The 18,077-nt window shown below is 45.1% G+C and overlaps 1 protein-coding gene across 8 annotated transcripts; it reads left to right on the forward strand.

Moving 5' to 3' along the window:
- The first annotated feature begins 187 nt into the window (after positions 1-187).
- Positions 188-15,963, forward strand: LOC111074710 (dystroglycan). 8 transcript variants are annotated; one of them, XM_041592097.1, is made up of 14 exons: positions 188-643; positions 8,526-8,940; positions 9,612-9,806; positions 9,875-10,006; positions 10,066-10,208; positions 10,397-10,483; positions 10,572-10,632; positions 12,847-13,032; positions 13,494-13,568; positions 13,632-13,960; positions 14,034-15,181; positions 15,262-15,462; positions 15,547-15,708; positions 15,776-15,963. In XM_041592097.1, exons 2-14 carry the CDS (start codon positions 8,824-8,826, stop codon positions 15,895-15,897), a joined length of 2,958 nt encoding a protein of 985 aa, XP_041448031.1. In that variant the 5' UTR covers positions 188-643; positions 8,526-8,823; the 3' UTR covers positions 15,898-15,963. The 8 variants fall into 8 exon arrangements, with proteins under 8 accessions (XP_041448031.1, XP_022223300.2, XP_041448028.1 ...); XM_022367608.2 differs by lacking the exon at positions 12,847-13,032 and having other exon boundaries at positions 189-643; XM_041592094.1 differs by lacking the exon at positions 12,847-13,032 and having other exon boundaries at positions 189-643; positions 13,635-13,960.
- Positions 15,964-18,077: the final 2,114 nt, after the last annotated feature.

Consider the following 18,077-nt stretch of genomic DNA (forward strand, 5'->3'; position numbering starts at 1 on the left):
CGCGAAAAAACTCGTCAAAAATGAAGAAGAAGAAAAAAACTCGTCAAAAAGGAAGAAGAAGAAGAAGAAAATAACTCGTCAAAAAGGAAGAAGAAGAAGAAAAAACTCGTCAAAAAGAAAAACCTCTGACTTCGAAAAAAAGCTAGATCTGCGTGGCAGCACTGATTACGCTGGCAAACAGCTGACAGTTTCAGCCGATTGGCCAGCAAACTGTAAATTCTCTGTGCTGCGTTCGGTTCGGCTCCCATGTTTTCTGTTTTATTATACCAGAAAAAAAGTGAAAAGCAAAGAAAAACATGCAGCATGTGAGACCCAGAGTGCTTAATAAATAGTCTGTGCCCCGTTAACGTAAATAGAGTCTGCAAAAAGCGCGTAGAGTGGAGCTCTGCAGTGAATGTGAAAAAAAAGAGTTGCAAGTGAAAATTCCAACAAAAAGAAGCAAACACACACACACACACGCTGACAAGACACTGCCGCACATTCAGGCCGATGTATGTGTGTCGCTCTTTGGACGCAATTTTGGTAGCAGGACAGGACAGTGGAGGCAAGGGAATCTGGGCCCCGAGTGAATGGTAGAGTGCACTTGGCGACTCGCAGACTCGACTTCCCCGAAAAACGGAGCATTCAAAATAGCACAAGAGAGGTGAGTGCACATCCATGTTCGAGTGCGTGAGTGTTGTGTTAGTGTGAGTGGGGAGATATTGCAGCCTGGCCTGCATTTATTTATATCCATTAGCCAGAATTCCATAATGTGCATTGTAATTAGCTATATCAGCGACAGGCAGCATTCGTAGCCAGAGGGGAGTCGAGCCGAAACAGGAAAAAAATACAACAGGAAAATCGATTTTCCTTAACTTACGAATTTTCTACGCCTCACTGGGCTCCATGGAGAGGAGAGGAGCAGCGCAGCTCTGGCGCTTGGCGCTTGGGGAGCCGGCAACGTCGAAGTTGACGCTGACGTCGACGTCGGCGGCGACGACGATGCGGCGCATCATAAAGTATACATAAATTGAATTTCGAAACACGGAAGCGAGATGGATGGAGGCTGCACCACAGCACCCAGCATTGTTGTTCTTTTTCTCCCATTTGCTGGTTGTGTTGATGATGAGGATGATGACGATGGTGTGTGTTCTGTGTTCTCGTTTATGGATGCGTGAGAGAGGGCGAGAAAAACTCGAAAAATCTGACCAGGACACGGTCAGCCAGAGTCCAGTTGTCATGGCTACGAGGCTTAACAAATGATTTTAGCGGCGGCCCCCTGAAAATGGAGAGTGTTTCCCCGGTCATGCGGATGCGGTGCGGCTGGGGCAGCTGTCACTTCACTTACCCACCCTTCTCCCCTCTCTGCTGACTTTCATGTGTCTGCCTTTTCAGCCTCTCTCCCTTCCTTTCTCTCTTTTCCTGTTTACGAGTGTGTGTGTGTGTGTGTTGTGTGTTTTGATGACGGCACTCAGTTTCCGCCCGCACTGATTTTGCCCGTACGTACCAACACCACCAACTACAGTGAGTCCTCGCAGACACTGACCAACAGTTGGTGGACAGTATAGTATACGAATCCTTTAGTATTTCTGGAGTATGCCCCACTGTATCAGCAGTTAATTCAATTAACAACTTTGTTTGATTTAATCTAGCGAGTGGCCACTGTACCAAATCCCGACCATTACCATTCCAGTTTTTGGCACTCTTTTGCGGATGCTGCGTACGCAAAAAGGGGGACGCTTCTATGAGTGCCGCCTGGAACTGGGACCTTTTCCTTATTTGCTTCCGCTGGGCACCCTTAAATTCTCCCTTTTCGTCTGCTTTGGGTTGGGTTCGTTGGTGTGTGTATGTGTGTGTGTGCTGTGCGGCAAGAAAATTACTTTTACGACCATTTAGCATAGGTTTATTCTTCTCCCTTCGACTCCTCTCTCATATTTAGTTTTATTTTGATGCGTTTTTAATCAGATTGCGTCAATTTGTTGGGCTGGGCTAACGATGAGGGGCGGTTGGTCGGTCGGTCGCGTTGCGTGTCAAGTGCAGACCAGACCAGCTGCGTTTCCAATTTTAAGAAATGTCTGTTTCGCATTTGTCTTTCGTTATCTGGAAGTTTGTGGGTCTTTCCACATTCCAATTCGCTCAACCAGCACTCTCTCTCTATCTCTATCTCAACCGCTCGGGCAGTTTATTCTGTTGATTCATGGTGTTGAACTTCTTGCTCTGCCGCAGCGCAAGAGTTTGATGACTCTTTCCACCGATATCGATAGGGTTTTATCTTGGATATCTGTTGATTTTGCCTTGAATATCATATTGGCAGTGTGTAAAAAAGTTCGTTGCGGATTACATTTCTCTTGCACTTGTTTGTTGCTCTTTTTGGTCTGCTTCTTGATGGCCCGTAAAGTACAGAAATACATGGGGCAAACGGGGGAATATCTATCATGGCGGCAGCTGTCCAACTCAGCGGCACTGGAACGTACTGGGCCGGCAAAGGCAACAACTGTTCTTCTGCTGTGTGTTGGTGCTGTTGTTTCGCTTGCTCTTGGTGGATAGCTGTCGTCTTCATCAACGCCTCTGCCTCTCTGCCCCTGTGCCTCTGTGCGTATGTGTGTTGCTGGCATTGCGTTGTGTGTTTGTTTTTAGCATTTGCTTTACTGTTGTTGCTGGTGCAGCAGACACACACACACTCGTAAAACTTTTTACGAAATATCAACCGACAAATGCAGGAACAGACGGCAATCATTATGCATGCAAGAAAGAGATCTCGGAACGCATTTGATCGCCAACTCTGCACATGGCCTGCGTCTGCGTCTGCCGCTCCAACTGCAACTCCAACGCCGCCGCCATTTGGCCAATATGGCGGCTGTTCTGCCCTGCCCTGTCCTACTCCTACTCCTGCCCCTTCCCGTTCTCTGTCCCAGACGTTGGCCCCACGCAAAAAATATTTTTCTTGTGACTCTGCAAACTCAATCGCTTCGTGTGTAGCGTAGTGCTGTGTATTGGATCAATGCCCCCGCAGTGGCAACAACATTGCCTTTGGCAGCGTTTTGCTTCTCGCTCTCTTATCCACTCTCTTTATGCCAGGTACCGGCAGAGCCAACAGGGGTGCATTGGGTGTAGATGTCACTCTCAGGATCATCATGGGCAATGTCCAACTAAAGTCTAGAGAAACCAAATCGAGAATGTATACATTCCTCTGCCAAAAGTACGCTGTCGGATCGACAAATTCAAATATAAAGGATGTATTGTATTACTCAGCAATCATATGTACATTGCTTTTCGTTTTCAGAGTCTCCTTTCGATGTGAATTATGTGAAATTCCAATGGGATCAGTTTCCACTCAGCCATATAAACCCGAGTAGCGGGTATGGCAGGTTGCGGAAAATCGGCTGTTCAGCTGTATTTTGTGGCGTAGAGTGGCCTCTTCTTTCGTTTCAAATGCCACGTGATTTCTAATCAAATTACTGCAGACGAGCCAGATGCTCACGAGTCAATTGGTTAGATTGTGTTCACATTAAAGTTACAATTTAACCAAAATGGGTTTGTCATGGCCTGTGTTTGTCTTAATTGGAAATCGGATTGCAATCACTCAATCAGTTGTCTTTTCCTTGCTCTGCTCTGCTCTCATACAACTTCAGCCCCACTTCAATTATGCATATCACCAAATTGGTCTCCATCATCGTCATACCCTAATTATAGTCAATTACTCAATGGAATTACTGATATGGGTAGATCTGTGCCGCCAGCTGTCGGTCTGCTGGTTCTTGGGGCGGCACCGACAATGCCAGTTGGAGACATGCGTGTCCGTGCTGTGCTTTATGCTGCATTTATGCCTGCACTCACGTACTGGCCGGGGATTTTTCCCAAGCTTAACACCTTTTTTGGGCCGCTTTCCATGGATCATTGAGCAATGGGCCGGAAATTGGGTTACACCTCAGCTACCTTAATAATTTTCTTCTTTTCTGGCCCATGCGGCAGCACACTTATCAGATATGCATATCATTTGACTAACTGTAAGACCCACCACCAACTGTTATCATATCTTTTGTTTGGTCTCGGCGTTGGCCCATGGCTGGGCTGTCGCTGTTTAGTTTTGTAGAGCAGTATTATCTGTGAAAGCCATTTTAATGCTCGCCCCATGTGTTTGAACTCCACTGCTGTTGCTCAAGGGAAGATCCAAAATGATATAAAAAGAAACATTTTAAATAGGGGGCTCAATATAGATACGTATTGTATATGGTGAAAAATTTAGAAAATACTTGATCTACCTCAAAAGGTGCTGGAATTTCGTAATAAACTAGAAAAGTGCAATTCAATAAAAACATTTCCTGCTTTTCAATAATTTTTTGTGCTTTTGCAGCCATTAAAATTGTAGTTTTTTTTTTGGTTTTGGCTTTTTTAAAAACCAAAATGCGGCACGCCTTTCGTGACCAACCCATCTCATTCCCATATGCCATATTATACCATTCCAGCCCCATCTCCCATGCCCAGCCCTGCCTCAGAGTTGATGCGTGGCGATGATTGAGGAGAACAGAACCGAGAGAGGAGAGACTTTGGGCTATTTTTGGTAATTGCATGGCCTGCTTTCCACTCTGTACCCAAACCATAGAGTTTTTGTTTTGTGTATGTGTGTGTGGTGTGTGTGTTTCCCCCGCCGAATCGACGATTGAAAATCCAGTGCGAGTGGCCATTGCGTCGGTTCCAGTCCATTGGCGATGCGTGCCACAAAACATATTTTCAATAAGACTATTTCCAACGACAAGATTGTGGGTCAAACTATCAAATACATACATATATATGTACACATATGTACATATATGTACACATGCACACAGATGTGTGTGTGCAATATATGTATGTATAACAATTTTTCAATCAGGCAGCATCGTAAACAAAATACAAGCCGAAAACAATCCATTAGCCCCACAATGCTGGCCATTTGAAGTCGTCGTCGTCATCGTCATCGCTGGAGTTGTTGCGCCCAGTGCGGCGAATCAAATTAATTAAAGCTCCGCCAGCGCGCGGGGATCCCTGTGGGTTTCATTGGGATGGGGCGAGAAGAAGAATTATGAGAGAAAGAAAGCAAGGAAAAGCTGGAAAGATGAACAAGAACGATACAATTGCTGTTTATTGTTTTCGAAGAAAACCGAATTAAAACGTGAAAAGATGCTCCACAGAAAATAAAAAAATTTAAAGAACATCGAATACAGAATTCTCTCACTATGGAAAATATGTTTAAAAACAAACTGCTTCGAGAGATTATTTATGAGGGGTTTCTTGTTTTTCTATAATCAAAGCTACATTTTCCATTTCCGGAAGTTGTTGGCTTATCACTTAGCACACAGAACTTCCCCTACCAAGCCGACTGTAAAAGTCAGCATGCCCAAATAGAAGCTGGGTAAAAGCCATTCTTCAGTGCCAAAAAGAGTAATTTGTTTGGGTCACCAAAATAAATACATTAAAGATCTCCGCAGAGAGGCAGAAACGGAGGGTTTACTCCGTATACGTGTGTGCAATGAAAATGAATATAAATTCGTTTATGCGGTCGCTGCATTCTGCTCTGCTCTGCTCTGCAGCTTGATGAAAGAATTTCTTTGTAAGAAAGTGCCGCGGCCGCGTCCGCTTCCACTGGCTGCAGAATCAACATCTTTTGTGTCACGTAAACGAAGACGAAGAAGAAGACATCTCGCATGTGCATGTGCATGTGTGTGTGTGTGTGTTAACCAAGGCTAATTGAACAGGGCAACCTCTGAGTGGAGCTTGTGGGGAGGGGAAGAGTCGTAATTAATTGCCAGGGGAAGCGAGAGAGATGGACAGCGGCTGCTGGTGCCACACCGAGTGGGGGGCTCTAAATGTAGGCCTCTGCAATCACATTAATACCAACAACAACAACCCTCGACATGGAATAGCCAAGCTTTTGATACCCTGTACTGAATAATTAAACGGCTTAGACTAAGTTCGAAACTGCAGTGTGTTAAGTTTGATTGGGTAGAAAATGATTCCCTTCTGGGCGTTTCCAACATATTGTCACATTTATCATACCCTCTGTGAGGGTATGAAAAGCACAGCCACGGCAGACTTGAAAAGTCGCCATGGCGTGGGCGATGCCATCACCATCAGCAACATCATCATCATCATCGTTAGTCTTTTGTATTGTTCTTGTACCTTTATTAGTTTGCTTTTGTGCTGGACTCAATTTATGAAACTGACCCTCAACCCCCCACTCCCAACCGCACACCGCAGACTCCAGAGCCAGGCCAGAGCCAGACCAGGCCAGGCCAGGCCAGGCTTCAGTTCTCCAGCTCCAGTTCCCGTTGCAGCTGTATGTGTGTGGCTGCGGCGCCTCTATGGTAGACTCTCTTATCTCCGTTGATGCATTCACCAGCAGCAGAGGAGGAGCAGCAGAGAAACTTGTTTTGTATTCTAGCTGTTAAGTTATGTTCTCTCATTTCTCTGTCTCCCACACCAACCCACCCACACGCCATTATGTATACTACAACTACAACTCCTATTCCTGCTCCAACTCTATACTCCCCTACTCCCCCCTCTCGCTTTGTCATGGTTCTTCCATCTCCTTTTGCATTTGGCGCAATGCTAATTCATTTGCATACCAACAAACACACAAACACACTAAGCCCCTGGGCCTCATTCTCATTCATGCCGAAGAGCAGGAGTGGGAGAGAAGCAGAAGTAGAAGCAGAAGCAGCAGCAGAGAGGTGTTTATGAAGAGGAAGGTGATGGTTAGGGAGAGAGGTGGTGATGGATAGAGGAGGGCTGCTACTAGCTTTGCTGTGCTGATGTGGTGCAGGAGGAAGAGGAGGAGGAGGAGGAGGGTGTGTGTGCAAGGGGTACAACGACTGATGGCCCGGCATGCTTCGCTGCATTTTAAGTTCATCTACACACACACGCACACCAATACATAGAGAGGGAAGACAGCGAGTGAGAGAGAGAGAGACAAATATGTATTGGTGCCATATTGCCGTCTGACACTTTTTGCTCCTTCACTTCCCCTCCCCGCCCCCCATGAGGGGGCATTTGATATTCCAGGCGGGTCGCTTCGGGGCGGACTCTTCAATTAAATTTAACTAGAAAGCAGACAAAAACAAATAAAGATATTTACAGAAAAAATAAGAGAGAATATATAAATGATATTTTAGCTGCGGCATATGCAAAAGCAATTATTATTTTCCATTACTCGTATTTATGAAATTCCACGAGCTCTTCTCTTGTGGCTGGAGTTCTGAATGGAATCTGCGTGGCATAGGCTGTCATTTATCGCTGCTCATTTCAATTCCAATGGAATGGTGTTGCCGTATTAATTATTGCCATATTTGTGGCTTGTCTGCCTCAATTACGGCATTTAACATGCATTTTTATGCGTTTTCCAAGCACATTTCCACTGCCCCCGAGTTGAAATGTTAACCCCATTCATAAGGAATGCTGCAAACTTGTATGCAATTGTGTTCCCATTTTTGTGTGTCACACCCCAACAGCCCCCCTCCATTCATCCATCCATCCAGAAGCGGGCATGTCCAACACATGTTGCGCTGTGAAGAGAAGGAGTAGACCGATAATGTGTTTGCTGAATGATTATTTGAAAGTTATTTGGGGAGTGCTCCCCGTGCCGTACCCCGTACTTTGCTCGGTCGATGGAAAGAATCCATAAATAGAATCCAGATGATAAGCCGACAGCTTAGAGCAGGCAGCGTTGGGGATGCATGCTCAATGAGCGATTAACAAATTTATGGGAATTCCAGCAGCATGCAGGGGTGCGTGCGGGGCAGAGTTTGTGGAGGGAGCGACCCAATTAAATCAAAGGGAAATACTTGTTCTTATGCAAAATGTATGTGAAATATGAGTAGAATACTTTTCATTGTTCTATGGGATAATTGGGATTTATCAATATTAAAATTTGTGTGGAATAAATATTCGATGATAATTGTAGAAGAATTATCTTATAAAATAATTTGAATTTGTTGGGACTGAAAAACATTGATTGATTCAACCACCGGGCATATTATAGTAGGTTTACATATTCATAATCAATCAGACATCAATTGTCTACTCATACTTCTCCTTCACTCCCCCCACCACTGATAACATCTCTTTAATTAAGCATTTTCCAAGTCGAACTTTCCATTTTCATCTGTCTGTCTGTCTGTCTGTCTCGGGGGTCTCTCCAATTACCAAAAAAAAAGATCATGTGCATCTTGTTCATCGGGCGTTAATTTTCCCCCCAAATACAGGAAAAACAACAAAATAACAACAGCAAAAACAACACTTAACAGTTGTTTATGTTAATTACAGAGAGAAGAGCGAGAAAGAGTTGCAACAATATACATCCACACACAGGCACACATAAATAATGCTCAAGGCACAAATTGTGGCCTGGGTTTGGGCCGGGGGATGGGTCTGGCCTCGGGTTTTGGGTCAGCGAACCCAAGTGAACGTTTAATTAGCATAGGCACACAGCACCCACCCTCTCCTCTCATCTCCACTCCCCTCAAAGCGATAAAATATGTTTAATAAATTCCCATTAATTCCACTTGCAGATGATCATCATCGGACGATGATGATAGCGACGACCACGACGACTCCTCTGCTAATGAAGATGATGTAAACGAAGCCAAACGGCAAACTCTCCTCTTTCTTTCCACTTTTGTGCACCGAAACGAAAGCGAAACTCGAAAGCAAAAGAAATCGAAAGAAATACCACCCCACCACTGCCACATAATACAATATTTCTGTGAATTGAAATCGAAACTGCATTCTTTACACACAAAACAGAACACACAAACATATACATACATATATACACATATCTGGGCAATCGCCAAAACGAATCGAAATATGAGATTGTCGCGGTGCTTATCGGTCAGTGGAAGCCGCCTGCTCCTCCTGCTCGCCGTCGCCATCGCCCTCGCCCTGGTGCAAGCGGAGCGCGACTTTAATGTGAACGACTCTCAGGTGAGTAATGGGCGATAGCTTCCACCACCCCACCCAAGGGGTCTAGGCTCAGTGGAGAATTTGTAAAAGATAGCCAAAACGAGTTCCCATGACAGCCCATGTGATAAAGGTGGTCTGATTATATTATAGTTTGTTAGATTTATGAATAATCTAACTTTAAATCATCATTTACAAGTATTTTAATGGATTGGATTCGATTCGATTATCTTCCCATGAATTTATCTTCCCATATCTTCCCATGAATGTACCATAAGTTATGAGGTTTTAAAATTTGTCCTACTACAATCGTTTTTATGGGAATATCCACGAATTCTGGCAGAGAAACAAGCAGAAACAAACAGTTCTTGTAGAAGCTATCTGTTAACTATTTCCTTATTCGACTGCCGCTCAAAACAAGAGTGCACTCCTACAAGCATTTACTGTAGAACAACCGGTCTGTGGCTGTGTCAGTGTCTGTGTCTGCGTCTCTCGCTCTGACTCTGTCCTGTCGCTTGTCTGGCTAACTTTGATGGATGATGCATGACGCTTTTCATTTGAATTATGCAGTCGACGATTCCGATTCCGATTCGATTAGATTGTCGTCGCTACGATAATAGCTTGAGCAATAAAGCAAAGAGTGGTTTGTCATGGTCCCTCCCCCACTCAACATTCTCTCTCTTTGCTTATTTTAGGTGCCTGTCATTGAGCCAAAGGATGTGCCCGCCTACAAGCAGGATCCCTATGTGACAGAGCTGATGGGATGCCAGAACCAGCAGAACGAGATTGTGCTATCGCTGCTGCTGAAGAAGCACGACTGGAGCGAGCTGACGGCCACCAAGAGAGCCCATGTTCAGTCGAAATTGGCCAAATTCTTTGCCATACCCAAGGTAAGCTGCATGTACATATGTTCAGGACATGTCTCAGTATTTAAATTTGTATTTTTATACCAAAATAGGAGTTCATTTCGTTGGATTCGGTGTCGAAGCGGGAGCTCAGGTCCATGCACAAGCTGGCGATGAGGAAGGGCGGCAAGGGGAACAAGAATATAGAGACTCTGAATCGTCGGCTGGGACGCGCCAGTTTCATGGTTTGTATTTTTCCTCTACTGTTTCCATTCGTTTATAACTTTCGGTATCTTCTGTGCAGATCGGCTGTGGTCCAAGCTACTTTGTCATGGGTGAGCCGATAGCCAAGCAGATTGCCCACCAGGTGAAGGACGGGACCATTGGCGCTCTGACGGAGGAGAACTTTGGTCTCTGGTTTATTTGGCGCAAGGAATTGAAGTCGAGGTGGGTCCAGTACAGAACCAAGAAACATCAGAACATCCGCTAGCTGATGCTCCATCAATCAATGAAGCAATAAACTAGTTTGAATGAAAAATAATGCTCATTGATGTGCGCATCGTGTGACCCGAGATATGTGCATAAATCACATTGACAGAGCGTTTCCCTGACGATCCTACTTCTTCTACTTCTAGATCCCAACGCAGGCGACGTCAGTCGGAGGGTTCTGGCGCCGATGATGATGACTACGAGTATGAAGATGAGGGAGGCGAGGAAGTTTCGTAAGTACTGCAGCTACTGCAGCTCTTGTGTCGCCGCTTCCGAGTATCTGTCATAATCATTTCATATTCTATTTTTGGGGGGAAACAGTGAGCCAAGCACGGAAGTGCCAGCGGTGACCACGCATGCGCATCGTCATCATCATGGAGTGGTGAGTGTTCCGATTGATTACTCAAATGGTTATTGCCACATTCCCAATATTTACTTTGGTTCATTCTCGGTGTTTTTTCATTATTCGTTTATCCGTTTAAATGAGAATACTCCGAGGTTAATGCATTGTGGATCGTGTTGAACTATGTGTAAACGCATACGAGTCGAGATTCCGTTATTATTTCCGGAAGTCATACATACGTTATATTTTCTGTTTGTTTTACAACACTGCACTTTGTTAATAACATTCGCACAGCCACAAAAATACACCTTGCAAATTGCAATATATGGAAAACGGATACACCCTACACATACATACTATATACAAATACATACATATGTACATTTATCCGATTTCTATATAATTACATAATTACACTACATACATACGAGTATAACTAACTGTAATTCATCATATGGTGTATACGTTTTTTCTTCTCTTTTGCCATCTCTTTCTCGCTCACTCTCTCTCTCTCTCTCTCTGTCTATATATCGCTCTCATTGTGTTCTCTCGTTCTCTCATTTGTTTGATGAATGTAAAAATATTTAAACTGCAATCGAAATCGAAATCCTAATCGTAACTAACAACATCGAATCATCGACTAACACAAGTCGGACGGTGATTCTGCCTCTGCATCTGCCACGCCCTCGGTGGCCAGTGTAGAGGAGGAAATTGAGGCGAGTGTCTCCAGGCTGGAGTCGGTGATAAGCAAGACCATTGAGAATACGAAGAATATCAAGGAGCTGGTCCCCGTGCTCGGGCCATCGCCCGTCGATGAGGTTGGTGCTGGTGCTGACGATGATGATGGGGATTATGTGGAGCTTCAGGCCATTGGGCGCTGTTCCAGGCAAATTCCAGGAAAATAATGTGGACACCACCACAGCGGCTGCCACGACAGCCACAACTGCGATGCCTGGCCCTGCCACGGATATGGTAAAGTCCACTTACCTGGAGAAGGAATCAGGGAATCAGGTGGATGCCGTCGCCGTCGTAGATGTGGATGCTGCTCTCACACTCAGCACCGCTGATAACACCACACCCCCACCCATATCGGGGTCCGTATCTGCCGACACACAGCACAGTAGTAGCAGCAGCAATCAGAAGCCATTCTCACCCTATGATGCAACCTCCTCAGTGTCAGTGTCCTCCTCCGCCTCCTCCTCTGTTGTGCCATCAATCGAAGCTGTTGAAACGTCTTCGTTGCCATCCATGTCCACCTCTGCATCGACAACAGGGACCTCCTCCTCCCCATCCTCATCACCATCCTCTCACATTGTCGCCAACACAGGCATTGTATTAGACCGCAATAACAACAACAACAACACTCTAACAACTTCATCATCATCATCATCTGCAACAACTACAACAATCACACCAACAGCAACAATGTCAACTACAACACCAGCAACAACAACAACAACAACACTGTTTGAAATGTCGCCAAAGGTAAATGATGTCGCTTTTGTGTGTGCGCGCGCGTGATTGTGTGTGTGTGTTGTCTCTCTTGTCTCTTGTCGTTGTCACATGTAAACTGTTGTCCTCCCTCCCACTTCTCTGTGTGTGTGTGTCTCCTCCAACAGCCAGGAGTTAGCTTAGTTCTGTCTCTGTGTCCCTCTCCCTCGCTCTCTCTCTCTCACTCTGTCTGTCTCTTAATGTGTAACTCTCTTGCTTTAGTTGTTTTTATTGATATTGTATTTTTATTGGCGTTTGTCCTGTGTAAAATGAGAGTTTAACTCCATAAAAATGGCTTAACAACATTCGTGTTTTGCCGTCATAAAAGACTTTTAGTGGAGTTCTTTCTGTACATAAATGTTAGTAAAAACTAAACTAGATAAAGAAGTAGATAAACATAGTTAATATAATTGTGTATATAGTACAAGCAAACATACATATATACTAGTATATGTACATTTTATATGCTTTAGCTGCAGTTCCGTTTTTGTTTTTGTTTTTGGCAGTTAGTGTTGACAAACGATGGTCCGAGCAGAATGAACTGTGGACAGAAGGCAGAAGGATTAAAATTAGTCTCTTTCTTCTGCAGTTCATTCGTACAGTTATTTTTGTACATAGTCCATGCTGGTTTAACATTTAGTGGAGGTAAACAGGCGCAGGACGGGTGATAAATGTGTTGTGTGGATCTTTTGCTGCTAGTTTTGACCCTACAGAAAAAGAAAACTATATTAAATTTATGTTGAAACTCAAACCAAAAAGCAGCCACATGTAAATGATTTCGAGCTGAGCAGCTATCCGCCCGTCGAAGACAATGAAGATGCCACAACGATTCCAACAACGGCAGCAGCTGCTGCTGCTGCAACAATAACAGCCAGAACGTCCTCCTCCAGCGAAATCGATGCTCACGTAGTAGAGTCCACAGCAACGCACCGCACAATTAGTTCTAAGGTGAAATGCCGCATCGCGTTTGCATTGCAATTGCAAACATTTAGTTGTTAAGCTTACAAGTCGATCCATAGATGTTGCACCACTACCCCCTCCGCCCCCCCCCCTCCGCCCCACCGCCCGTCCACCCGTCCGCTGGTTTGTCCTGCATCCAATTAAGCGCGGAACATTCCTTCCGACCAAATGCACCTACTCGCAGCATGTGGCAATTAGCGAAACAGAGTGCGCCTCCTCCCCAACTCCTGCATGGGGTCCTTGGTAACTGCATGTCCACCTTCTACGTACACACACACCCACACCCACATACCTATTCCTTGCTGTTTTTGTACTCGTACTTGGATGTTGTACTAACACTAACTCTGCCTGCCTCTCCTAGCCGCAGACTCCTTCAGCATGACACTTAGAGCCAGCCCTCTGGCATCAATTAGTCATCTCAATGCTTATAATTTACCTGTAATTCCCAGGAAGGAGAGGCCGATGCCATCAGCACCCCCAATAATAACAGCAGCGGCGGCGGCGGCAGCTTAGCCAATAATGAGGTATGGGCTACAGCAAGGGGCCCTGGCAACGCTCAAATCCCTATTAATCCCTCTTATCGACAGCAGCTGTTACCAGGCTCTTCAGTGCCCCCCTCCACGGTGGCCACGACAACACGTGCCACGCCCGAGGCGACCAGCACCGTCAGCACATTCGCGTCGACGGATTATGTGGAGCCACAGCCGGAGAACAGTGTACCGATTATCAAGACGCGTCTGCAGAAGCTGGCGGTGACCTCGGGCAAGGCTTTCACCATGATAGTGCCCGAGGATACCTTCTGGGATGCCGAAGATCAGGGCAACCTGCGTCTGGAGCTCACCGACAAGGATGGCCACGAGCTGAAGTCCAACTCCTGGCTGCAGTTCAATGCTGACAAGCGGGAACTGTACGGACTGTAAGTAAACGGGGGTTATGGCAATGCAGGACGAAAGTCTCTAATGTGCTTGGTCCGTTCTCTCCATTTGCAGACCTTTGGACGACACAGTGTCCCGTTGGCAGTATCGTCTCTCTGCCACTGACTCGGGCAATGCCACCGTCACGGAGACGGTGGAGATCAGCGTGCAGCAGCATCGTGCGGTGCGGACCATCAACCACGAGATCAGCGTTGTCGTGAAGATCAACGGGAAGAGCGGCCACAACATTGACTGGCAGCTGAAGCTGATCAATGCCTTGGCTCGTACCCTGGATGATGACAACAGCTCGGCGGTGGTGGTGCGCGAGATCCGTCCAACGCCGCTGGACCCACACAGCGCCATCTTCGTGTACTTCAACGAGACCCTGCCCACAAGCGATTGCCCCGAGAAGGAGCTGAGCGAGCTTGTAAGCCGTCTGGATGCCCAGCGTCTCAGCGATTTGGTGCAGCCGCTGTTGGCCATTAAGTCGATCACTGGCCAGCTGATTGGATCCTGCCAGAAGGACCTGACGAAGGTGAAGCCCACCATGCAGATGGCCAAGAACGTGCCACCGATGCCGCGCAACCAAGTGGATCGAGTGAACGCCAGCGTGGGACAACTGCTGGTGTTCAAGGTGCCGCCAGACACCTTCTACGATGCCAATGATAATGACCTGACGCTCACCCTCAAGTCCAAGGAGCACAAGGAGTTGGGGACACGCCACTGGCTGCAGTTCGACTCGAAAAACCAGGAGTTCTACGGCATCCCAAAGGGTGGCGACACCGGCTCCGAGGAGTACCTGCTGGTGGCGGAGGACAGCGGCGGTCTCAGTGCCCACGATGCCCTCGTCGTAGTAGTTAGCCATCCCCCCAAAAAGGAATTTGGGGCCTTCTTCAAGGCCTACCTGTCCATTCGCCACGAGAACTTCAATGCAGAGCTGCAGCGCAAGTTTGTGGAGCGCATCGCCAAGGTGAACGGTGACGCCAACACCAATCAAATCCAGATCCGTTCCATCAACATTCACCACGACTCAGACGGCACCATTGTGAACTTCTACAACACGTCGCTGTACAAGCACCACAACCGCTGCCCGGAGAAGGAGCTGGCGGCCACTCGCAGTGTATATCTGGCCGGCGACAGCCTGAGGGATAGCGTGAAGCGGGCCATGGGACCGGAGCTGAATCTAACCAACTTTTCGGTGGCGCCTTTTGGCAGTTGTCATCGTAAGAATGTCTGCACAGATTTCCCCTTGGAAGCAGAGCTAATTTGGTATTCCTTCGCATCCCTTCCTTTCCTTTTGCAGATTCCGAAAACATAGACATCAATCAGCACGAGCTCGTACCCACGCGCCCTGAGGAGCCCAGCCAGAAGTCCACCTTCAGCGAGGAGTACTTGGCCAATTTCATTCTGCCGGCTGTCATCATTCTGGTCATGATAGTGCTGGCCTCTATCGTGGCCTGCTGCCTGCACAGGCGTCGCCACAAGAGCGGCAAAATGGAGCTTGGTACGGCAGCGGGTTGGGCTTCCACCCATTCCCTCCCATGTGTATTTCATCCAGAGTCAAATTCAATTTTGGTTTCCTTTTCAGGCGACGAAGAAGAGCGCAAATCCTTCCGGGCCAAGGGCATACCCGTCATCTTTCAGGACGAATATGAGGAGAAGCCCGAAATCGGCAACAAGAGCCCCGTAATACTCAAAGACGAGAAGCCACCGCTGCTGCCACCGTCCTACAATACCTCAAACATGAATGGTACGTGTACATACCCACATACCCATTCCTCAACTCAAACTCTAATCTCTGGCAAATCTGGTTGCAGGCGACAATGATGTGGATGAGTATGTGCCGCCGCCGGCTGTTGTTGTGGGCGGCCGGGAGGTGCGAGGGAAGTCACCGGCCACGCCCTCCTATCGCAAGCCACCGCCATATGTATCGCCATAAATCAGTGTCAAGAAACGGCAGCAAACGAAGCAGCAACAGAAACCGAAAGAGCAACAGCAACGGCAACGGCAACAATAATAACAATCGCAACGTATTAACCACACAATCTATATATATACAATCATACAATATATACATACGAGTATGTATGTATGTATATCTACCGATTTGGCACAACTTATATGTATATGCAACTAAGCAAAACTCTTTTGTATATATCCAAGTGCGGATTGGTTTCTTTTTGGACTAAGCATTCGAAGGGAGGCAAAGGATATAGGATATTCCATATGGCAGACAAAGGTTACTCAATGTTGAAGAGGAAGGATATAAGGATATTTAATGAGCGCGGACGATGTTTTTGTATTAATCATGAAAGAAAAACAATCAATTAACGATTTCAGTGCGAACAACTGGCCAACACTTTTGTAGCTTCAAGAGCGAGAACCACATTTGAAAAACACTAAACACTAAACCGAACAACACGAACACACTACTATATTCAGCATATTATTTATTTAGTATGTACTCTAATTTATACGTACACCACGAACCGCATTCACATCCAACACGCATTGTAATGCAATTTAGTAGACAAGCGGCTAGAGCTTGAGAAAAGAAAACCGACAAACACACGCGAGCCCATTTTAAGCATAGCATTTAAACCAACGTAATATCGACTAAGCTAGGTGCAAGACATCTAGGGCATGTCCTTTGTCTGCTCTTTTACGTTTTATCATTGAATTTTATGCATGCTTATACACCGACAGGACTTTCCGCTTAATATTTGCTTAAGCTGAATTGTTTGCAACATTTTAGTTGAACTTTGGAGTAGAGGAGCACCAGCAACCCAGGAGAAGCATTCACCTGGCTGTTTGATGGGGAAAAACAAGAAAAAAGAGCTTAGTATTTTGTAATTAATTTGCAAGGAAGAACAGAAACAAGGGACATGCGAGGAGGCGCTTTGATTATGTTTACTTTTAAGAATGCAAATAAATCCACAATAGAGCTGCCAATATAATAGAATCGAAATTGCCGTTTTTTGTAATACAAATCAATTCCTAAATGCCCACAAGTGCTTCCCACATACAAACAAACAAAAAAACAAGCAAACACACAACCAACAAACCATATCCACAAAATACACACACACAAAAACTAATATATATACGAGATGATTACTTAAAGTATGTAGAACTTAGTTTTAACAAAAAAATTGATTTATACCAGCTCCCCAAATTGGACGGACGGACCATTGTCCATGGCCCTGTGCTACAATGGAGCTTTTTTTATATTTATTTAAGAACCCATGAATTATATCTACTATCTGTAGCGCGTAGATTGAAATTGATTTTATACGATGAAAACCCATCCAATCCATAAGTTAGAGCAATAATTGCATGAAGAGAATTTGAATTACTTTACTCGTATGCAAATATGAGGAAAAATTGCCTATTAAATTAAGCATAATTAACTTATTTGCATAAGGCTCAATCGCTGAATGATTTACATTTGGTACTTTGTAATAGAGCAACCGAAAGCAAAAACAATAGCAATAATAACCAAACAAACAACAACAACGGTATCAATTTATTTTGAATAAAAAAAATGCCAAAGACACACACACACGATTTTTGTTTTATTTGTTTGTTTAAAAACAGAAATCCATAACCAGATTAAATTATGAGACACACACAGACACACACACACACACCACACACACCCATATGCAAGTAAGTAAATAAGGTAAAAAATATTTAATCGGAATTTGACTAACAAAATGCAAATATACAAAATCGAATCGATGCATAATAATTGCCTGGCCATTGTCGGTCGGTATGTGAATAACACATTTAATTAATATATTCAAACAAACAAAAAGTAATAAGATAATGTGCGGTATACACATCAATAAATACCATATATATACAATACGATATGTGACTATCTGTAGCTGTTACATACAATCTGTTTGCCATTTAATTGGTTTAAATTGAAGCGAGTTGTACCCTCCACACAGGACAAACACAGACACACCCACAATAATTATAATAATTATTGAAAATACCTATAATTACGAGTGCTCGTATATGCCCGTACAGGGTATATGCATGTGCGAATACTAATAAACATTTATATATATTTTGATATAAAAAGAATTTGAAGTTTGATTTTTAATTGCC

Source organism: Drosophila obscura, unplaced genomic scaffold (assembly GCF_018151105.1).
Source record: "Drosophila obscura isolate BZ-5 IFL unplaced genomic scaffold, ASM1815110v1 contig_17, whole genome shotgun sequence".
In the NCBI taxonomy this organism is placed as follows: Eukaryota; Metazoa; Arthropoda; class Insecta; order Diptera; family Drosophilidae; genus Drosophila; species Drosophila obscura.

Excerpts from the sequence above, each read along its gene's own strand:
- LOC111074710 (XM_041592097.1), top strand. The coding sequence starts at position 8,824 with ATGAGATTGTCGCGGTGCTTATCGGTCAGTGGAAGCCGCCTGCTCCTC. Across the intron at positions 13,569-13,631 it reads GCAGCTTAGCCAATAATGAG|CAGCTGTTACCAGGCTCTTC; the intron begins GTATGGGCTACA and ends TCTTATCGACAG. Across the intron at positions 15,463-15,546 it reads GAGCGGCAAAATGGAGCTTG|GCGACGAAGAAGAGCGCAAA; the intron begins GTACGGCAGCGG and ends TTTCCTTTTCAG.